This window comes from Oncorhynchus nerka, unplaced genomic scaffold (genome assembly GCF_034236695.1).
Source record: "Oncorhynchus nerka isolate Pitt River unplaced genomic scaffold, Oner_Uvic_2.0 unplaced_scaffold_10___fragment_2___debris, whole genome shotgun sequence".
Classification (NCBI taxonomy): Eukaryota; Metazoa; Chordata; class Actinopteri; order Salmoniformes; family Salmonidae; genus Oncorhynchus; species Oncorhynchus nerka.
Window position 1 is genome coordinate 30,279 of NW_027039970.1, and position 18,897 is coordinate 49,175.

Below are 18,897 nucleotides of genomic sequence, written 5' to 3' on the forward strand. Positions count from 1 at the left end.
TGTTTGGAGGACAAAGAATGCTGAGTTGCATCCAAAGAACACCATACCTACTGTGAAGCATGGGGGTGGAAACATCATGCTTTGGGGCTGTTTTTCTGCAAAGGGACCAGGACGACTGATCCGTGTAAAGGAAAGAATGAATGTGGCCATGTATCGTGAGATTTTGAGTGAATACCTCCTTCCATCAGCAAGGGCATTGAAGATGAAACGTGGCTGGGTCTTTCAGCATGACAATGACCCCAAACACACCGCCCGGGCAACGAAGGAGTGGCTTTGTAAGAAGCATTTCAAGGTCCTGAAGTGGCCTAGCCAGTCTCCAGATCTCAACCCCATAGAAAATCTTTGGAGGGAGTTGAAAGTCCGTGTTGCCCAGCAACAGCCCCAAAACATCACTGCTCTAGAGGAGATCTGCATGGAGGAATGGGCCAAAATACCAGCAACAGTGTGTGAAAAAGACTTACAGAAAACGTTTGACCTCTGTCATTGCCAAAAAAGGGTATATAACAAAGTATTGAGATAAACTTTTGTTATTGACCAAATACTTATTTTCCACCATAATTTGCAAATAAATTCATAAAAAATCCTACAATGTGATTTTCTGGATTTTTTTTTCTTCTCATTTTGTCTGTCATAGTTGAAGTGTACCTATGATGAAAATTACAGGCCTCTCTCATCTTTTTTAAGTAGGAGAACTTGCACAATTGCCCCACTGTACATGTATTTCAAATCGTGCTATAACACTCATAAATATGCCTGATTTCATTCAATTTCAAAAAACCACAACGTAATCTTCAATAGTTTTTTATATTGTCTTTTATGCATTAAAATGGCAAATGCAACATCCTCCAAATGCAAAACTTCCTCCATTCCAGGTGACTACCTCATGAAGCTGGTTGAAAGACAAAGGGTGGCTACTTTGAAGAATATCAAATATATTTTGATTTGTTTAACACTTTTTGGGTTACTAGATGATTCCATATGTGTTATTTCATAGTTTTGATGTCTTCACTATTATTCTACAACGTAGAAAATAGTGAAAATAAAGACAAACCCTGGAATGAGTGTGTGTGTCCAAACGTTTGACTAGTACTGTATGTATACTAGCGATTCCTCTTAAATGTAAATTCGCCATTGCAGTAGTAGAATGGAGTGATTTCAGTGCCAACAGAAATTGTATTGGAATTACATAATTTGTATTCGTATTATAAGACATTGAATTTTAATTCAATATTTTTGAATTTGTAATTGAATCATTGAATGCATAAATGTAACTTTTATATCATGATTTGAAAATGGTAGATTCGCAAAAATAACGTGATCAGCACATGCACAGAAGCTTTGGGATCTTTACTGCAGAGAAAAATAGGTCACAGAAAATTCGGATTCACAACCACTCCGTTTTTCAGTCATTGGTCCTATTTTGACAAAACATGTTTCCGCCCGGTTTCGAACCGGGGACCTTTCGCGTGTGAGGCGAACGTGATAACCACTACACTACGGAAACTGAAAGAAGTTGACAGAAATAGAGTTAAAGAATCTCACAACGTGATGTGACAGCATGCATATCCATTATTTGAATAATCTGTTACTCTTTATGTTGACGATCATTTCATATATTCAATTTCTTAGATATATTCCGTTTTCCATTTCAGGGGCCTGTTGCACAAAAGTAGAATTAAGACATCCGGGATAAATGACTCAGCTGAGCTCAATGAAGCCAAAACATGTGCGTCCAGGCTTAATTGGTTGCACAAAGACCAAGCCAGGATGAGCAGACACGGATTCATTAAGCCAGGTGAAACCAATCCTGGATAGGTGCGCGCTCACGGCTCACTCAAATAGACCCCGCCACAGATCACAGATTAACTGATTTACCATGGCAACTAGAGCCGCGTACTTTTCCCCGTCGGAAGCACAAATCCTCATGGAGGCATACGAGGAGGTAAAAGATATAATTAAGAAGAAAGGCAACACCGCCACAGTGATAAAGCAAAGAGAAAAAGCGTGGCAAAGTATTGCAGACCGCCTGAATGCGTAAGTAGTGCACAATTACACACTCACCGCTCCGCTGAAACATCACAATTACAATTCAAATATTTAATTCACATCTCCAAAAATGCAGTTGTACTGTAATTATGAAACGGTTAAATTTTTAATTGAAATGCACTGCAGATATGAGTGAAATTGTGTAAAGTAACTCCATCACACTGTATAAAGCTATGATAAATTTTTTGATATTTTTACTGAAAACAAGACAAAAATACCAAGTAATTTTTGCAGTGTGACTCCATTAAATGTGTGTGTGTGTGTGTGTAGATTAAACATGAACGGGCCAAAACGGACATGGCAGCAGGTCAAAATCAAATACAAGAACATTCTGCAGAATGGTATGGTCCCTGACTAATATTTAACAAAGCACAAGCATATATTGTACCCAGAAGGTGCCTGCTCACACATTGTCTGTACTGTTTTAGCAGTGAAAAAGAATACCCACAGACAAGGCACGGGTGGTGGGTCACCAAAGGCTGACCTTACCCCAGCAGAGGACATGGCCTTGGAGCTAAATAAAGGCAGGCCCGTCTTAGAGGGGATCCCTGGGGGGAAAGAGACGAGCATAGGTTCCTCCCAAGATGCCACCCGCTTCATTCAAGGTATGTCCTTCCATCTCTACATGGGATACAACCACATTCATATTGAATCAATTTGGACTGTCTGACTTTGGTTTACCTATTGCCTTGCAGTGCCTGGCAGCACTGTGTTCCTGTTAGAGCCACCAGCACAAGCACCAGACGATGCTGATCCAGTGAGTACTCCATCAAAGGCATACTGTAGGCCTGGCATGTCTTGTCTACTAGCTTCAATATGAATCCGATTAAATGTGATAGGGTGAAGGCCCCAGTGCAGCAGCAACAGCACATGATGGAGACGATGATGAGGAGGAGACCATCTCTCTGGATTCCAGAAGGCATGAGGTATCATGTTAAGACTGTGAAAGTACTATTTACTCTACAATGGTGAGGAGTCCTCATCAAAATCAAAAAATCTAATTTCTTTTACAGGACCCAGATGCTATACAGTGGGAAAACCAGGCTGGCAACATAGTGCGTATTAATAAAAGGACACCACATCCTGCCAAATTCCAGCTGCGCTAATTGTATTGTGTTCACAGAGCTCACAAGCTATCAGAAAGTTGTATGGCAACCACCTCCGGCGCCAAATAGAACTGGCAGACATAGACATTCAGTACAAGAAGAAAAAGATGGAAAATCTTGCACTGGAGTCCGAAATAAAAAAGAGGACAATTAGGAAACTGGACCTTGAAATAAAAAAACTTGAGAGGGAGGTGAGATATGCCTTCAATGTACACTGTATGCTAACTGTAACACAAATGTATTAATCATTATTTTTCTTTCCTCCCCCAGCTCCAAGAAGATGACACAGCTCAAAATAAAAATTTGGTATATTCTCGTAAAGTCAAGTGAGCCATGACATATGAGCTCTTATTGTGAGCACACAGGACGGTGGCATCTTTCTAAGGTTTTTTTTATTTTCCCAGCAATCAGTACAACCAAGTCATCGTTATAAGGCATCGCCCTCTTTTGCCCACCCCCCCAGCACCAGGTGTGGCCACTAGCCTATATGAAGGCCCAAAATTGTGTGTTCCTTTCTGCTCTGACAATGGCATGCCCATTCGTGCGAGATGTGGTGGATGAAGAAGCACTTGTGCTGAGGAGAGCCTTCAGGCGAGAAAGGGTCTTCAGGGACCGGTTGGACCCACTGGCCTTCCCTGATGACCATCTATATGAAAGATACCTGATGCCATCTGCAGAAAACCTGTATCTATGCAGACTACTGGGTCCCAGGATTAAGCACTGCACTGCACGGAGCCATGCACTGAGTGTGGAGCAAATGGTTTGTGTGGCCTTGCGCTTTTTTGCTAGTGGAGCCTTCCTGTACTCGGTGGGGGATGCAGAACAGCTGAACAAGGCCACAATTTGCCGCACAATAAGGAGTGTGTGTCTGGCTATCAAAGCATTAGCAGATGTCTTCATCTCCTTCCCTGGCCACAGAAGACTCTGTGACATCAAAGAGGAGTTCTATAGGATTGCAGGTAAGAGGATCTACAAATTACAGGACAACTGTTAACACATAGTAGGATACTCATTACTTTGTGACAGGTTTCCCCAATGTCATTGGTGCAGTGGACTGCACACACATAAGGATAAAAGCCCCCTCAGGTGCCCATGAGGCCGATTTTGTGAATAGGAAATCCTTTCACAGCATTAATGTTCAGGTGAACATAACTTTTTGATATTGTCCATTGACGAACACTCTGCATTGCCAGTGATGTGCATTGATTGGTGTAATATTCCTCATCTTATGATTTCAGATGGTCTGCAATGCTGACTGTGTGATCAGCAATGTTGTGGCAAAATGGCCTGGCTCAGTCCATGACTCCAGAATCTTTCGGGCCTCTGAAATCTATCAGTGCCTATCACAAGGTAAGCCACACAACCCCTATTTATAACCATCATGGCTGTGTCAAGAATATCACTGTGTTTATGAGGTAGTAATGATGAGATTTTGTGTTGACAGGTGAATTCTCTGGTGTGTTGCTGGGAGACAGGGGTATGGCTGCCAGCCTTTTCTCCTGACACCTTTCACAGACCCCAGGAAGCACAGCAGGCCTACAACCATGCCCATGCCAGGACCAGGGCCAGAGTTGAAATGACCTTTGGCCTCCTGAAGGCACGCTTTCACTGCCTTCACAAATTAAGGGTCAGCCCTGTTAGGGCATGTGATATTACTGTGGCTTGTGCTGTCCTCCACAATGTGGCCTGCCTGAGGAAGGAGAGGGCCCCCAGAGTGCCACCAGCCATGGACTGGGACAATCCGGCAATCTTCCCTGATGACGACAGTGGTCGGCTGCTGAGGGACCAATATGTGTTGAATTATTTTAGTTAGTATGTGTGCTTTCAATTTTGGTTAAATATGTCCTGCGGTGGCAGAGGAATTTGGGGTTTTTTGGGTTCGTTTTTTGACGAATTTGGCTTCTTATGATGTTTGTGCGGTATACTGTGTGTAATACAAGGCTGCAGGGAGGCTACTGCATCCATTCATTTGTCTGTTCAGTTGATGTGTATGGATTTGTCCTGCATTTATTTTAGTGTGCAGACATGCAGGGTGTGTTATATACAGACCTTTGAATGTGTATGTATCATTTTGTATAATATGCTTGGATTCTGTGCTTTCCATCTTGTAGAGTCACTGTGACTTCAGTTTCGAAAGGAGCTGATGGTTTACCTGTTTTGTTTTGTCCTTATTCAATAAAGGAACATAATGTTACACATTGTGTTTTTATATTCATATGGAATGTGTATTTGTTTATATGACAGAGTACTAGGGCCACACTGAAGAAAAAGGATAAAGTCATAAATTTATGAGGCTGGTTCTTTCTGCAGAAAAGCTACATATTGTTTTGATACTTATGACAATGTGATACTTAATATTCTGGCACATCAGCATGTCTTTGTTTATGAAACCATACTGAAGTACAATTTCACGAAATGCCCCACATCTGTCATTTTAACAACTGTCCTCCTTTAAAACAACTGGTTACAATATTATGACTTGTGTTTTTTTTCCCCTCTGTGGCCCTAATATTCTATCATTTTATATATAGCCTTATAGTCTATGGGAAACTAAATTATCTAATGATAGCAACATCATCTAAAAATCATTTTTTATCCAAAATCATTGAAATTAATGATCACAAACGTTTAAATAACAGTGGGTCTAGTTATATGTGTTAACAATGTATAGTGAGCAGTGAAATAACTATTGGTTTCCATTTGTGGTGACTGCTGACTGACATTAGGGATGAGATTAAATAGATCCTGGAATTTAGCCTGGTCTGGAGCAGGCTAGCTCCACAGAATAAATCTCCATGGTAATTTATACCATAACATATCCTCCTGCCCCCTATCCATCTTTAGTGCAACCGGATTACGGATCAATTGAGCCAGGATCACCAAGATATCCTGGCTTAATCCCTTATCCTAGTTTTGTGCAACAGGCCCCGGGTCTTTAAATTTAGATTCAAAACCAAAAGACAACATCCTGGTACTTTGCCAGCCCGAAAAGGTAGAAGGGGAAAAAATACAATGAAATGCTCTGTGGTAAACAGAAGCTATCGGTACCAATGGAGAGGTTTCTGAAGCCAAAGTGGCTCAGTTTACATTCGATTTAGGTTCTGAATGAAAGTTGGAAATATGTATTTTCCGTATGTTTAAAATACATATTTTATAGAACGTCGAAAAAGCCTATTTTCCAGACGTTGAAAAATACGTATTTTCCTGGTGTTTGAAATCCCGCTCATTTTTGGTTCTGAATTCAATTTGAAAAAAATACTTCATTTATAGACATCTATGTTTGGGCCAAATCAAAGCTGGTCCAGACAAAATCTGAAACAAACATAGACGTCGAAGATTTTTTAAAACCGAACTTTGGTGGAGTACCGCAGCTATGTTTCTCTCCAACAGCACCCTGGAGAGGCGCGCTGGGAATGGACAATCAACATATTTTGTGCCCCTGCCTTTGTCAAAGTGGGCACTGTTTATCACAGAGCAGCATCAGCGCTCAAATAAAAAGCCAAATATGTCACTGGTTGAGGGAGTTTGTCATTGTTTTGAGGCAGAACTATGTGAGGTTTTATGTCTTGTTGTTAGAGGTGGTTAGTTTAGCTCAGAAAATAACGCCCTCGTCAATCTCCCGTCATAGGCTGTTACCGAATCCTGTCTAATTAGCGGGCCGGCGGTGGCTAAAACTCTGGAACATGTACTTTGTTCGCCTCTATGGATGCTGAAAGGCTGTGAAGGACACGTTAGAAGGGATTGCGACAAAAAAAAACGTGATTTGGCCACCATAAGAATATTCTTTAGAGCAGATAGGTAGGCTAAACAATCCGGTCGCATTTCGCTTTGCTCCACAGGTAGTATCACATTTTTCATTTCATTACAGTACAACGGCTTGATTTGTTTGATCGTAGCTAGCTACATAGCTAGCTACATAGCCGTCTTTGTATCAAAGATAATTGTGTAGTCTTGAGCGATTTCCTAGGTTAGCTAGCCAGCTATTGTCGTTCTTTTAACGCAACGTAACGTGATCAACACTGCTAGCTAGCCAGCTAGCCCCGAATAGCAGCACAGTAGCACAGTAGAAACTATTACACTCAACGGAACGACTTGATTAGTGTAGTGTCAACAACGCAGACACTGCCAGCTAGCCTACATAGTCAACAACGCAGCCTCTGCCAGCTAGCCTACTTCAGCAGTACTGTATCATTTTAATCATTTTAGTCAATAAAATTCTGCTACGTAAGCTTAACTTTCTGAACACTCGAGACGTGTAGTCCACTTGTCATTCCAATCTCCTTTGCATTAGCGTAGCCTCTTGTGTAGCCTGTCAACTATGTGTCTGTCTATCCCTGTTCTCTCCTCTCTGCACAGACCATACAAACGCTCCACACCGCGTGGCCGCGGCCACCCTAATCTGGTGGTCCCAGCGCACACGACCCACGTGGAGTTCCAGGTCTCCGGTAGCCTCTGGAACTGCCGATCTGCGGCCAACAAGGCAGAGTTCATCTCAGCCTATGCCGCCCTCCAGTCCCTCGACTTCTTGGCACTGACGGAAACATGGATCACCACAGACAACACTGCTACTCCTACTGCTCTCTCTTCGTCTGCCCACGTGTTCTCGCACACCCCGAGAGCTTCTGGTCAGCGGGGTGGTGGCACCGGGATCCTCATCTCTCCCAAGTGGTCATTCTCTCTTTCTCCCCTTACCCATCTGTCTATCGCCTCCTTTGAATTCCATGCTGTCACAGTTACCAGCCCTTTCAAGCTTAACATCCTTATCATTTATCGCCCTCCAGGTTCCCTCGGAGAGTTCATCAATGAGCTTGATGCCTTGATAAGCTCCTTTCCTGAGGACGGCTCACCTCTCACAGTTCTGGGCGACTTTAACCTCCCCACGTCTACCTTTGACTCATTCCTCTCTGCCTCCTTCTTTCCACTCCCCTCCTCTTTTGACCTCACCCTCTCACCTTCCCCCCCTACTCACAAGGCAGGAAATACTCTCGACCTCATCTTTACTAGATGCTGTTCTTCCACTAACCTCATTGCAACTCCCTCCAAGTCTCCGACCACTACCTTGTATCCTTTTCCCTCTCGCTCTCATCCAACACTTCCCACACTGCCCCTACTCGGATGGTATCGCGCCGTCCCAACCTTCGCTCTCTCTCCCCGCTACTCTCTCCTCTTCCATCCTATCATCTCTTCCCTCTGCTCAAACCTTCTCCAACCTATCTCCTGATTCTGCCTCCTCAACCCTCCTCTCCTCCCTTTCTGCATCCTTTGACTCTCTATGTCCCCTATCCTCCAGGCCGGCTCGGTCCTCCCCTCCCGCTCCGTGGCTCGACGACTCATTGCGAGCTCACAGAACAGGGCTCCGGGCAGCCGAGCGGAAATGGAGGAAAACTCGCCTCCCTGCGGACCTGACATCCTTTCACTCCCTCCTCTCTACATTTTCCTCTTCTCTCTCTGCTGCTAAAGCCACTTTCTACCACTCTAAATTCCAAGCATCTGCCTCTAACCCTAGGAAGCTCTTTGCAACCTTCTCCTCCCTCCTGAATCCTCCCCCCTCCCCCTCCTCCCTCTCTGCAGATGACTTCGTCAACCATTTTGAAAAGAAGGTCGACGACATCCGATCCTCGTTTGCTAAGTCAAACGACACCGCTGGTTCTGCTCACACTGCCCTACCCTGTGCTCTGACCTCTTTCTCCCCTCTCTCTCCAGATGAAATCTCGCGTCTTGTGACGGCCGGCCGCCCAACAACCTGCCCGCTTGACCCTATCCCCTCCTCTCTTCTCCAGACCATTTCCGGAGACCTTCTCCCTTACCTCACCTCGCTCATCAACTCATCCCTGACCGCTGGCTACGTCCCTTCCGTCTTCAAGAGAGCGAGAGTTGCACCCCTTCTGAAAAAACCTACACTCGATCCCTCCGATGTCAACAACTACAGACCAGTATCCCTTCTTTCTTTTCTCTCCAAAACCCTTGAACGTGCCGTCCTTGGCCAGCTCTCCCGCTATCTCTCTCAGAATGACCTTCTTGATCCAAATCAGTCAGGTTTCAAGACTAGTCATTCAACTGAGACTGCTCTTCTCTGTATCACGGAGGCGCTCCGCACTGCTAAAGCTAACTCTCTCTCCTCTGCTCTCATCCTTCTAGACCTATCGGCTGCCTTCGATACTGTGAACCATCAGATCCTCCTCTCCACCCTCTCCGAGTTGGGCATCTCCGGCGCGGCCCACGCTTGGATTGCGTCCTACCTGACAGGTCGCTCCTACCAGGTGGCGTGGCGAGAATCCGTCTCCTCACCACGTGCTCTCACCACTGGTGTCCCCCAGGGCTCTGTTCTAGGCCCTCTCCTATTCTCGCTATACACCAAGTCGCTTGGCTCTGTCATAACCTCACATGGTCTCTCCTATCATTGCTACGCAGACGACACACAATTAATCTTCTCCTTTCCCCCCTTCTGATGACCAGGTGGCGAATCGCATCTCTGCATGTCTGGCAGACATATCAGTGTGGATGACGGATCACCACCTCAAGCTGAACCTCGGCAAGACGGAGCTGCTCTTCCTCCCGGGGAAGGACTGCCCGTTCCATGATCTCCCCATCACGGTTGACAACTCCACTGTGTCCTCCTCCCAGAGCGCTAAGAACCTTGGCGTGATCCTGGACAACACCCTGTCGTTCTCAACTAACATCAAGGCGGTGGCCCGTTCCTGTAGGTTCATGCTCTACAACATCCGCAGAGTACGACCCTGCCTCACACAGGAAGCGGCGCAGGTCCTAATCCAGGCACTTGTCATCTCCCGTCTGGATTACTGCAACTCGCTGTTGGCTGGGCTCCCTGCCTGTGCCATTAAACCCCTACAACTCATCCAGAACGCCGCAGCCCGTCTGGTGTTCAACCTTCCCAAGTTCTCTCACGTCACCCCGCTCCTCCGCTCTCTCCACTGGCTTCCAGTTGAAGCTCGCATCCGCTACAAGACCATGGTGCTTGCCTACGGAGCTGTGAGGGGAACGTCACCTCAGTACCTCCAGGCTCTGATCAGGCCCTACACCCAAACAAGGGCACTGCATTCATCCACCTCTGGCCTGCTCGCCTCCCTACCACTGAGGAAGTACAGTTCCCGCTCAGCCCAGTCAAAACTGTTCGCTGCTCTGGCCCCCCAATGGTGGAACAAACTCCCTCACGACGCCAGGACAGCGGAGTCAATCACCACCTTCCGGAGACACCTGAAACCCCACCTCTTTAAGGAATACCTAGGATAGGATAAAGTAATCCCCCCCCCCCCCCTTAAAAGATTTAGATGCACTACTGTTCCACTGGATGTCATAAGGTGAATGCACCAATTTGTAAGTCGCTAAGAGCGTCTGCTAAATGACTTAAATGTAAATGTATTTTGCCTAGTGGTGTGAACGGTTGAGTTTTGGCCACTTGAGAGAAAAATGTAGGTGTGTTTTTGTCTTACAGTAACGTAATACTATTATATTATGTTATGTAGAATAATATCATTATGTGATCTTGCAGACATTGACTCAGTTTTGATCTAACTTTCTAAAACAAGCACCATTTGTCAGAGTAGCCTATTCTCTAAGAGTAATAGCGTGATCCGCACATGCACAGAAGCTTTGGGTCACAGAAAAAATCAGATTCGCAGGCACTCTGTTTTCAGTCATTGGTCCATTTTGACAAAATATGTTTCCGCCCGGTCTCGAACCGGGGACCTTTCGCGTGTGAGGCGAACGTGATAACCACTACACTACGGAAACTGAAAGTTATTGCCAGAAATAGAGTTAAAGAATCTCACCACTTGATTTGACAGCATGCAAATTACAAATTTGAATAATCTGTTACTCTTTATGTTGTATATTTATATAATCTACGTAGACTATGGATTCTTGTTTAATGTAAATTACTTTTGGACCAATCAAACTATTATTTTCCCTATTGTAGTATTTGAATGGAGTGATTTCAGTGCCAACAGAAATTGTATTTGAATTCAACATTTTTTAATTTGTAATGCCCAAATTGAATCATTGAATTCATAAATTGAACTTTGATATCATGATTTCAAACTGAATTAAATGTCAATGTAATAATATTTATATATTGAGTTTAAATATATATATATATAAATATAGCATTAATTTTCTGTGTATCAAGTTCACAAACTATCACTTAAATTTCACAAAAGTTTCAAATATTGAACTTCTCAGATATTCAGATTCAATTCAGTTCTAAATTCGGATTCAAAACAAAAGATAACATCCTGGTACTTTGCCAGCCATAAACGGTTGAGGAGGGCAGAGAATCAAATGCTCTCTGTGGTAAACAGAAGTAGGTGCTGAGCAATTAAGTGCTGAGCAATTAACATTTGTTATTTTTTGTTTTTTTAAACAGGAGAATATTCTACATAGATTAGCATCAAAAACATGGGAACTACAATGACTATAATCAATTGCGCGCCTACTTGTCCATTTATAAAATTGATTAAATTATGTATTTTTCTCAATCTACACACATAATGACAAAGTGAAAACAGGTTTAGAAATGTTTGCAAATGTATTAAAACAGAAATAACTTAATGAAATAAGTATTCAGACCCTTTGCTACGAGACTCGAAATTGAGCTCAGGTGCATCCTTTTTCCATTGATCATCCTTGAAATGTTTCTACAACTTGATTGGTGTCCACCTGTGGTAAATTCAATTGATTGGACAGAATTTGGAAAGGCACACACCTGTCTATATAAGGTCCCACAGTTGACAGTGCATGTCAAAGCAAAAACCAAGCCATGAGGTCGAAGGAATTGTCAGTAGAGCTTCGAGACAGGATTGTGTCGAGGCACAAATCTGGGGAAGAGTACCACAAAAAATTCTGCTGTATTGAGGGACGGGAGAGAGAGCTGTGTGCAGAGGAGGGGGTCTGTGCCACAGTGTGTCGGGCAAGCGGGCCTGTCTGCTGTGAGCTGCAGACTGTCGACGTGGCTGAATGGGGGCAGCAGCAGGGACGGGACACAGACCTACAGCCAGTGCTACTGTGGGTAGAGGTGCAGGTGAGGCCACCATGGGAAGAGGTGACAGTGCTCTCACTCGCGACCAAAGGGTTGTGGTCAAAGTTTGAGAGACTGCGGCTGGTTGATGGTGTGCTACAGCGGGCATGGAAGGAGTCGGCTACGGGAGAGGAGAGGTGGCAGGTGGTGGTCCCAAAAGCATTGCGGGAGGCTGTGCTCCAGAGTACTCATGGAGTGGTGGGGACTGGAAACTTTGGGGCCACTGTACCGCCTCCGTCAGGGCCTTTACTGGGGGCAGCACAAGAGGGATGTGGAGGACTTTTGCCGTCGCTGTGACAACTGCACAGCGAGAAAGGGCCCCCCAGGCCGCTCTCAAGCTCATCTCCAACAGTTCCAGTGGGGGCTCCCATGGAGAGGGTGGGAGTGGATGTAGTTGGGCCATTCCCCACCACAGACAGTGGAAACCGCTGGGTGCTCACGGCCATGGACTATTTCACAAAATTGCCCAAGGCCTAGGCTCTGCCTGACCAGGAGGCAGAGACTATTCTGCCCTTGAGTTGCGTTCCCATGCAAAACTAGACAGATAGCTAACAACTAAGTCTTCAATAAAACTCCCAAGGCGTGACTTTTCTTGAATTAATATATTGAAAACGTTTATGTTGTGAAACTGCAAAATACAGAAAATAATATACTTTAGTGTTCAATTCACACCGACATACTGTAGCTGTACATTAAACATTTGAAGTTGCATAAATACAAAGCACGCGCTAAGGTACCATGCATCTGGCATGATGCCAAACCATATAGCTAATTGTTACTCATATGGCAATTGGCTCCTTTCATTACTCTAATAATGTACAACCATTTATGTAGAATAACAAAGCATATTACACTAGGAACAGTAACAAACTACAGTATTGTATATTACCATTCGTTTGCATGACGCATGAGCAAAGTAATACAGCTAACGACATACATTAAAGGCATTGCAATTTGTGAGTAAATGCAACCAACATTGATATGTAAGCAACTCTATCAATAACAAGATTATCATCATTAGTTAAATGCTTGAATCGAACTTACAAACAAATATTTTTCCAAGGCTGAAGCGTGACAAGAAATAACTACATTGAAAGACCTGCAACGTAGCGTTGTTTGTAGCTGCTCTATGCGTGCAAAACAAATTCTGTACTTCCTGTTTGCGTCGTCTTTCTAAGTACCAGAAAGCGCCACTAGGGGGCAAATAACACCATTGAACACAATGAAAATCCAATTTAACCATTGTAATAAAATAATCTGTTACCTTCTAACAGGATGGCAGCACAGAGACCATCGTCAACGCCCTGACAGCGGGGATGTTCAGCAGGTTTGGAGCTGCAGAGTCCATCCAAGGCAGAAACGTTGAGTCCCGTGTGTTCGCCACCATGTGTGAGAGGCTGGGTATGCACAAGACATTACACCTAGACTCCTATCTGAAAGTAATACAAACAAAAACATGCTTTTTTGTCTTTTACCACATCTGAAGTGTCATATTATCCTACATTAATTTCACATTTCCACAAACTTCAAAGTGTTTCCTTTCAATGGTATCAATAATATGCATATCCTTAGATGTTATTTTAGGTGAAAATTGAAAAAAAGGGTACGATCCTTAAGAGGATAATGTACACAAATGTCTATCCCAGTAAAATTGTGATATTTCAGGTCTCAGTTGCAAATCAACATTGAGTTAAGTAAGGAAGTTAAGAAAAATATATTCCTCCCCGTCGGGGAATTGAACCCCGGTCTCCCGCGTGACAGGCGGGGATACTGACCACTATACTAACGAGGACTGGAGAAATAACAACAATGTTTTTTATAAAACTGGCCCTAAATTATTGTCTGCACGTGATACAGTATATGACTGTACCTCAAGTAACTTTTTACTGACACAGTCTAAAAATTTTAGCAAAGAGGTTTCAAAATGTGATTTTTAGCTAGGTTAGCTAACATATTGCCAAAGAGGGAAAAGACATAGCTAACTATGTTTCAACACGCCATATTTTTGTTTAGGTAAAAAGGGAAAGAACTGGCTTTATCAGTTGTCGAGTTTTATAATAGTATCAACAATACTAGCTAGCTATACCTACACTTAGTTGTTCATATCATGATACATATGTTTAAAAAGCGGGGATTGGAGTGGGTAAACATGCTAAAAAAAAAAGAGTGAAGAACCAATAAAAAGAAAATAGAGCAAAATATGTCGTTGCATTGGCCGGGAATCGAACCCGGGCCTCCCGCGTGGCAGGCGAGAATTCTACCACTGAACCACCAATGCTTATATACTCGTCAAAAAGAAGGTGTATAGATAAGATCCATAAAACGGTATTTGAAGTGTTTATATAGCAGATGTTGTAGTAAGAATACATTTACCCCATTCACACTTTTAAAACACGGAAGCGTAACGCAGAAACGATGTATACAACTTCTTCCGAGCTCACGTATCCATATGCGTGCCACTAGAAACCCCTGTATTATCATGTTTTTGTTAGCTGATACTTCATGACAAAATACACCATATTACTGTCCTGCTAATGTGGCTGCTGGACCTTTTTCAAACAGAAAATTGCATCCTTGCAATTTATTGCCCTGGCCACATCTGTAATCCTCATGCCCCCTTGCAACATGCCTAAGGCACATTCACACAGATGAGCAGGGACCCTGGGCATCTTTCTTTTGGTGTTTTTCAGAGTCAGTAGAAAGGCCTCTTTAGTGTCCTACATTTTCATAACTGTGACCTTAATTGCCTACCGTCTGTAAGCTGTTAGTGTCTTAATGACCGTTCCACAGGTGCATGTTCATTAATTGTTTATGGTTCATTGAAGAAGCATGGGAAACAGTGTTTAAACCTTTTACAATGAAGATCTGTGAAGTTATTTGGATTTTTACAAATTATCTTTGAAAGGGTCCTGAAAAAGGGTTGGTTGTGCTGTGTGTGTGTGTGTGTGTGTGTGTGCACACACATACACTGTTTGACAGCATATCATGATATTTTATGATCATATTCTACCTACCTTTGTCAGAAGAACAATAATGAATTCCCATACCCAATATCATCTTGCACATGATAACCAATATGTCTATCCCAGTAAAATGGTGACGTTTCAGGTATCTCAGTCACAAATCAACGGTGAAAGGAGTTAATTAAAATATTCTCCTCCCCGTCGGGGAATTGAACCCCGGTCTCCCGCGTGACAGGCGGGGATACTGACCACTATACTAACGAGGACTGATGATGTTTTAGCAGGTAATACAGTTTCTAACTTGAACTAAAATAGCTTTTTACTGGCACAGTCTAAACACTTTAGCAATGTGATTACAAAATGTGATTTTTAGCGTGGTTAGCTAACATATTGCTAACCAGTTGGCACAGTCTAAACACTTTAGCAATGTGATTACAAAATGTGATTTTTAGCTAGGTTAGCTAACATATTGCTAACCAGTTGGAAGACATAGCTAACTATGCACGCCATATTCTTGTTTAGGTCAGAAGGGAAAGAACTTGCTTTATCAGTTGTCGAGTTTTATAACGTTATCAACAACACTAGCTAGCTATAGCTACCCTTAGTTGTTCAAATAATTATACATATTTTTTAAAAGTGAGGATTGGAGTGGGTTAACCTGCTACAAAAAGAGTGAAGAACAGATGAGCAAATTAAGAAAATAATGTGGATAACGGAAGCAAAAGATACTGATGCATTGGCCGGGAATCGAACCCGGGCCTCCCGCGTGGCAGGCGAGAATTCTACCACTGAACCACCAATGCTTACTCCTCTGTAGAAAAGCAAGATCTATAAACAGTATTATAAACATATAATAAAATAATGTATAGTTTAAATGGTAGTTTTTATAGTTTTTTTTTTGCTGTGTGTGTGTGTATATATATATATATATAGTATATCACAAAAGTGAGTACACCCCTCACATTTTAGTAAATATTTGAGTATATCTTTTCATGTGACAACACTGAAGAAATTACACTTTGCTACAATGTAAAGTAGTGAGTGTACAGCTTGTATAACAGTGTAAATTTGCTGTCCCCTCAATAACTCAACACACAGCCATTAATGTCTAAACCACTGGCAACAAAAGTGAGTCCACCCCTCCAAATTGGGCCCAATTAGCCATTTTCCCTCCCCGGTGTCATGTGACTCGTTAGTGTTACAAGGTCTCAGGTGTGAATGGGGAGCAGGTGTGTTAAATTTGGTGCCATCGCTCTCACACTCCCTCATACTGACTTGTCACTGGAAGTTCAACATGGCACCTCATGGCAAACAACTCTCTGAGGATCTGAAAAAAATAATTGTTCCTCTATATAAAGATGGCCTGGGCTATAAGAAGATTGCCAAGACACTGAAACTGAGCTGCAGCACGGTGGCCAAGACCATACAGCGGTTTAACTGGACAGGTTCCACTCAGAACAGGTCGACCAAAGAAGTTGAGTGCACGTGTGCTCAGCGTCATATCCAGAGGTTGTCTTTGGGAAATAGACGTATGAGTGCTGCCAGCATTGCTGCAGAGGTTGAAGGGGTGGGGGGTCAGCCTGTCTGTGCTCAGACCATACACCGTGCACTGCATCAAATTGGTCTGCATGGCTGTCATCCCAGAAGGAAGCCTCTTCTAAAGATGATGCACAAGAAAGCCCGCAAACAGTTTGCTGAAGACAAGCAGACTAAGGACATGGATTACTGGAACCATGTCCTGTGGTCTGATGAGACCAAGATAAACTTATTTGGTTCAGATGGTGTCAAGCGTGTGTGGCGCAGGCCACCAGGTGAGGAGTACAAAGACAAGTGTGTCTTGCCTACAGTCAAGCAACAACAAAAAAACATCCAAGATGGTTTAGCAGTTCAGACGTCTTTTGTCCTCGTCTTGTCATGTCCCGTATATATATATATATATATATATTTACAACTTTTTTCACATACCTTTTTATATATATTTTTTTATTTTCCATAAACTCATCGTCAAAACAGTCTCCTGTAACCCGCCTCACCAATTTATATTTATAAAAAAAGTATTATTTACCTCAAATGTGTAATCCTCCATAGAAGATAATCCAGAAGATAGCCAGAAGATAGCCAGAAGCTAACCAGAAGATAGCCAGAAGCTAACCAGAAGATAGCCAGAAGATAGCCAGACGCTAGCCAGAAGCTAATCCAGAAGATAGCCAGAAGATAGCCAGACGCTAGCCAGAAGATAGCCAGACGCTAGCCAGAAGCTAATCCAGAAGCTAGCCAGAAGCTAATCAGAAGCTAGTTAGCTTCTTTACTGGCTAATTGTTAGTATTTAGCTAACCACGGTTTGTGGTCATCTGCTAGCTATCCTTTAGCTCGAAAATCTATCGCCAGTTTTGTACGGCGCGGCTCGGAACGGTAATGAGGTAATGAGTGGAGAACAGGAGGGCTTCTTAAAGAAAAACTAACAGGTCTGTGAGAGCCGGAATTCTTACTGGTTGGTAGGTGATCAAATACTTATGTCGTGCAATAAAATGCTAATTAATTACTTAAAAATCATACAATGTGATTTTCTGGATTTTTGTTTTAGATTCCATCCCTCACAATTGAAGTGTACCTATGATTAAAAAAATTACAGACCTCTACATGCTTTGTAAGTAGGAAAACCTGCAAAATCGGCAGTGTATCAAATACTGTTCTCCCCACTGTATATATAAAGCTAAGGTAACTGAGCTAAACGACTACCGCCCCGTAGCACTCACTTCCGTCATCATGAAGTGCTTTGAGAGACTAGTCAAGGACCATATCACCTCCACCCTACCTGATACCCTAGACCCACTCCAATTTGCTTACCGCCCAAATAGGTCCACAGACGATGCAATCTCAACCACACTGCACACTGCCCTAACCCATCTGGACAAGAGGAATACCTATGTGAGAATGCTGTTCATCGACTACAGCTCGGCATTCAACACCATAGTACCCTCCAAGCTCGTCATCAAGCTCGAGACCCTAGGTCTCGACCCCGCCCTGTGCAACTGGGTACTGGACTTCCTGACGGGACGCCACCAGGTGGTGAGGGTAGGCAACAACATCTCCTCCCCGCTGATCCTCAACACTGGGGCCCCACAAGGGTGTGTTCTGAGCCCTCTCCTGTACTCCCTGTTCAACCACGACTGCGTGGCCACGCACGCCTCCAACTCAATCATCAAGTTTGCGGACGACACAACAGTGGTAGGCTTGATTACCAACAACGACGAGACGGCCTACAGGGAGGAGGTGAGGGCCCTCGGAGTGTGGTGTCAGGAAAATAACCTCACACTCAACGTCAACAAAACTAAGGAGATGATTGTGGACTTCAGGAAACAGCAGAGGGAACACCCCCCTATCCACATCGATGGAACAGTAGTGGAGAGGGTAGCAAGTTTTAAGTTCCTCGGCATACACATCACAGACAAACTGAACTGGTCCACTCACACAGACAGCATCGTGAAGAAGGCGCAGCAGCGCTTCTTCAACCTCAGGAGGCTGAAGAAATTTGGCTTGTCACCAAAAGCACTCACAAACTTCTACAGATGCACAATCGAGAGCATCCTGGCGGGCTGTATCACCGCCTGGTACGGCAACTGCTCCGCCCTCAACCGCAAGGCTCTCCAGAGGGTAGTGAGGTCTGCACAACGCATCACCGGGGGCAAACTACCTGCCCTCCAGGACACCTACACCACCCGATGTTACAGGAAGGCCATAAAGATCA

At 43.7% G+C, this 18,897-nt stretch overlaps 1 protein-coding gene, 1 long non-coding RNA gene and 6 other non-coding genes across 8 annotated transcripts; 1 reads left to right on the forward strand and 7 right to left on the reverse strand.

Moving 5' to 3' along the window:
* Window positions 1-1,431: 1,431 nt before the first annotated feature.
* Window positions 1,432-1,504, reverse strand: trnav-cac (transfer RNA valine (anticodon CAC)). The gene has a single exon. It is a non-coding gene; the product is annotated as a tRNA-Val (tRNA).
* A 150-nt stretch (window positions 1,505-1,654) lies between these two features.
* Window positions 1,655-3,510, forward strand: LOC135568843 (uncharacterized). Its single transcript, XM_065015617.1, has 7 exons — window positions 1,655-2,387; window positions 2,475-2,651; window positions 2,742-2,803; window positions 2,886-2,972; window positions 3,060-3,101; window positions 3,170-3,343; window positions 3,423-3,510. The coding sequence occupies exons 1-7, from the start codon at window positions 2,324-2,326 to the stop codon at window positions 3,480-3,482; spliced, it is 666 nt and encodes a 221-aa protein (XP_064871689.1). The 5' UTR covers window positions 1,655-2,323; the 3' UTR covers window positions 3,483-3,510.
* A 7,321-nt stretch (window positions 3,511-10,831) lies between these two features.
* On the reverse strand, window positions 10,832-10,904 carry trnav-cac (transfer RNA valine (anticodon CAC)). Its single transcript has one exon. It is a non-coding gene; the product is annotated as a tRNA-Val (tRNA).
* A 218-nt stretch (window positions 10,905-11,122) lies between these two features.
* LOC135568846 (uncharacterized) lies at window positions 11,123-13,811 on the reverse strand. The gene is made up of 2 exons (XR_010462750.1): window positions 13,231-13,811; window positions 11,123-12,814 (listed from the first exon to the last, which is right to left on the reverse strand). It is a non-coding gene; the product is annotated as an uncharacterized LOC135568846 (long non-coding RNA).
* Window positions 13,812-13,906: 95 nt separating this feature from the next.
* trnad-guc (transfer RNA aspartic acid (anticodon GUC)) lies at window positions 13,907-13,978 on the reverse strand. The gene has a single exon. It is a non-coding gene; the product is annotated as a tRNA-Asp (tRNA).
* A 415-nt stretch (window positions 13,979-14,393) lies between these two features.
* On the reverse strand, window positions 14,394-14,464 carry trnag-gcc (transfer RNA glycine (anticodon GCC)). The gene has a single exon. It is a non-coding gene; the product is annotated as a tRNA-Gly (tRNA).
* Window positions 14,465-15,343: 879 nt separating this feature from the next.
* Window positions 15,344-15,415, reverse strand: trnad-guc (transfer RNA aspartic acid (anticodon GUC)). Its single transcript has one exon. It is a non-coding gene; the product is annotated as a tRNA-Asp (tRNA).
* Window positions 15,416-15,881: 466 nt separating this feature from the next.
* Window positions 15,882-15,952, reverse strand: trnag-gcc (transfer RNA glycine (anticodon GCC)). Its single transcript has one exon. It is a non-coding gene; the product is annotated as a tRNA-Gly (tRNA).
* Between the last annotated feature and the right edge of the window lie 2,945 nt (window positions 15,953-18,897).

Coding starts and splice junctions, on each gene's coding strand:
- LOC135568843 (XM_065015617.1), top strand. CDS start 2,324: ATGAACGGGCCAAAACGGACATGGCAGCAGGTCAAAATCAAATACAAG. Junction 2,652..2,741: donor TGCCACCCGCTTCATTCAAG/GTATGTCCTTCC, acceptor ATTGCCTTGCAG/TGCCTGGCAGCACTGTGTTC. Junction 3,344..3,422: donor TAAAAAAACTTGAGAGGGAG/GTGAGATATGCC, acceptor TTCCTCCCCCAG/CTCCAAGAAGATGACACAGC.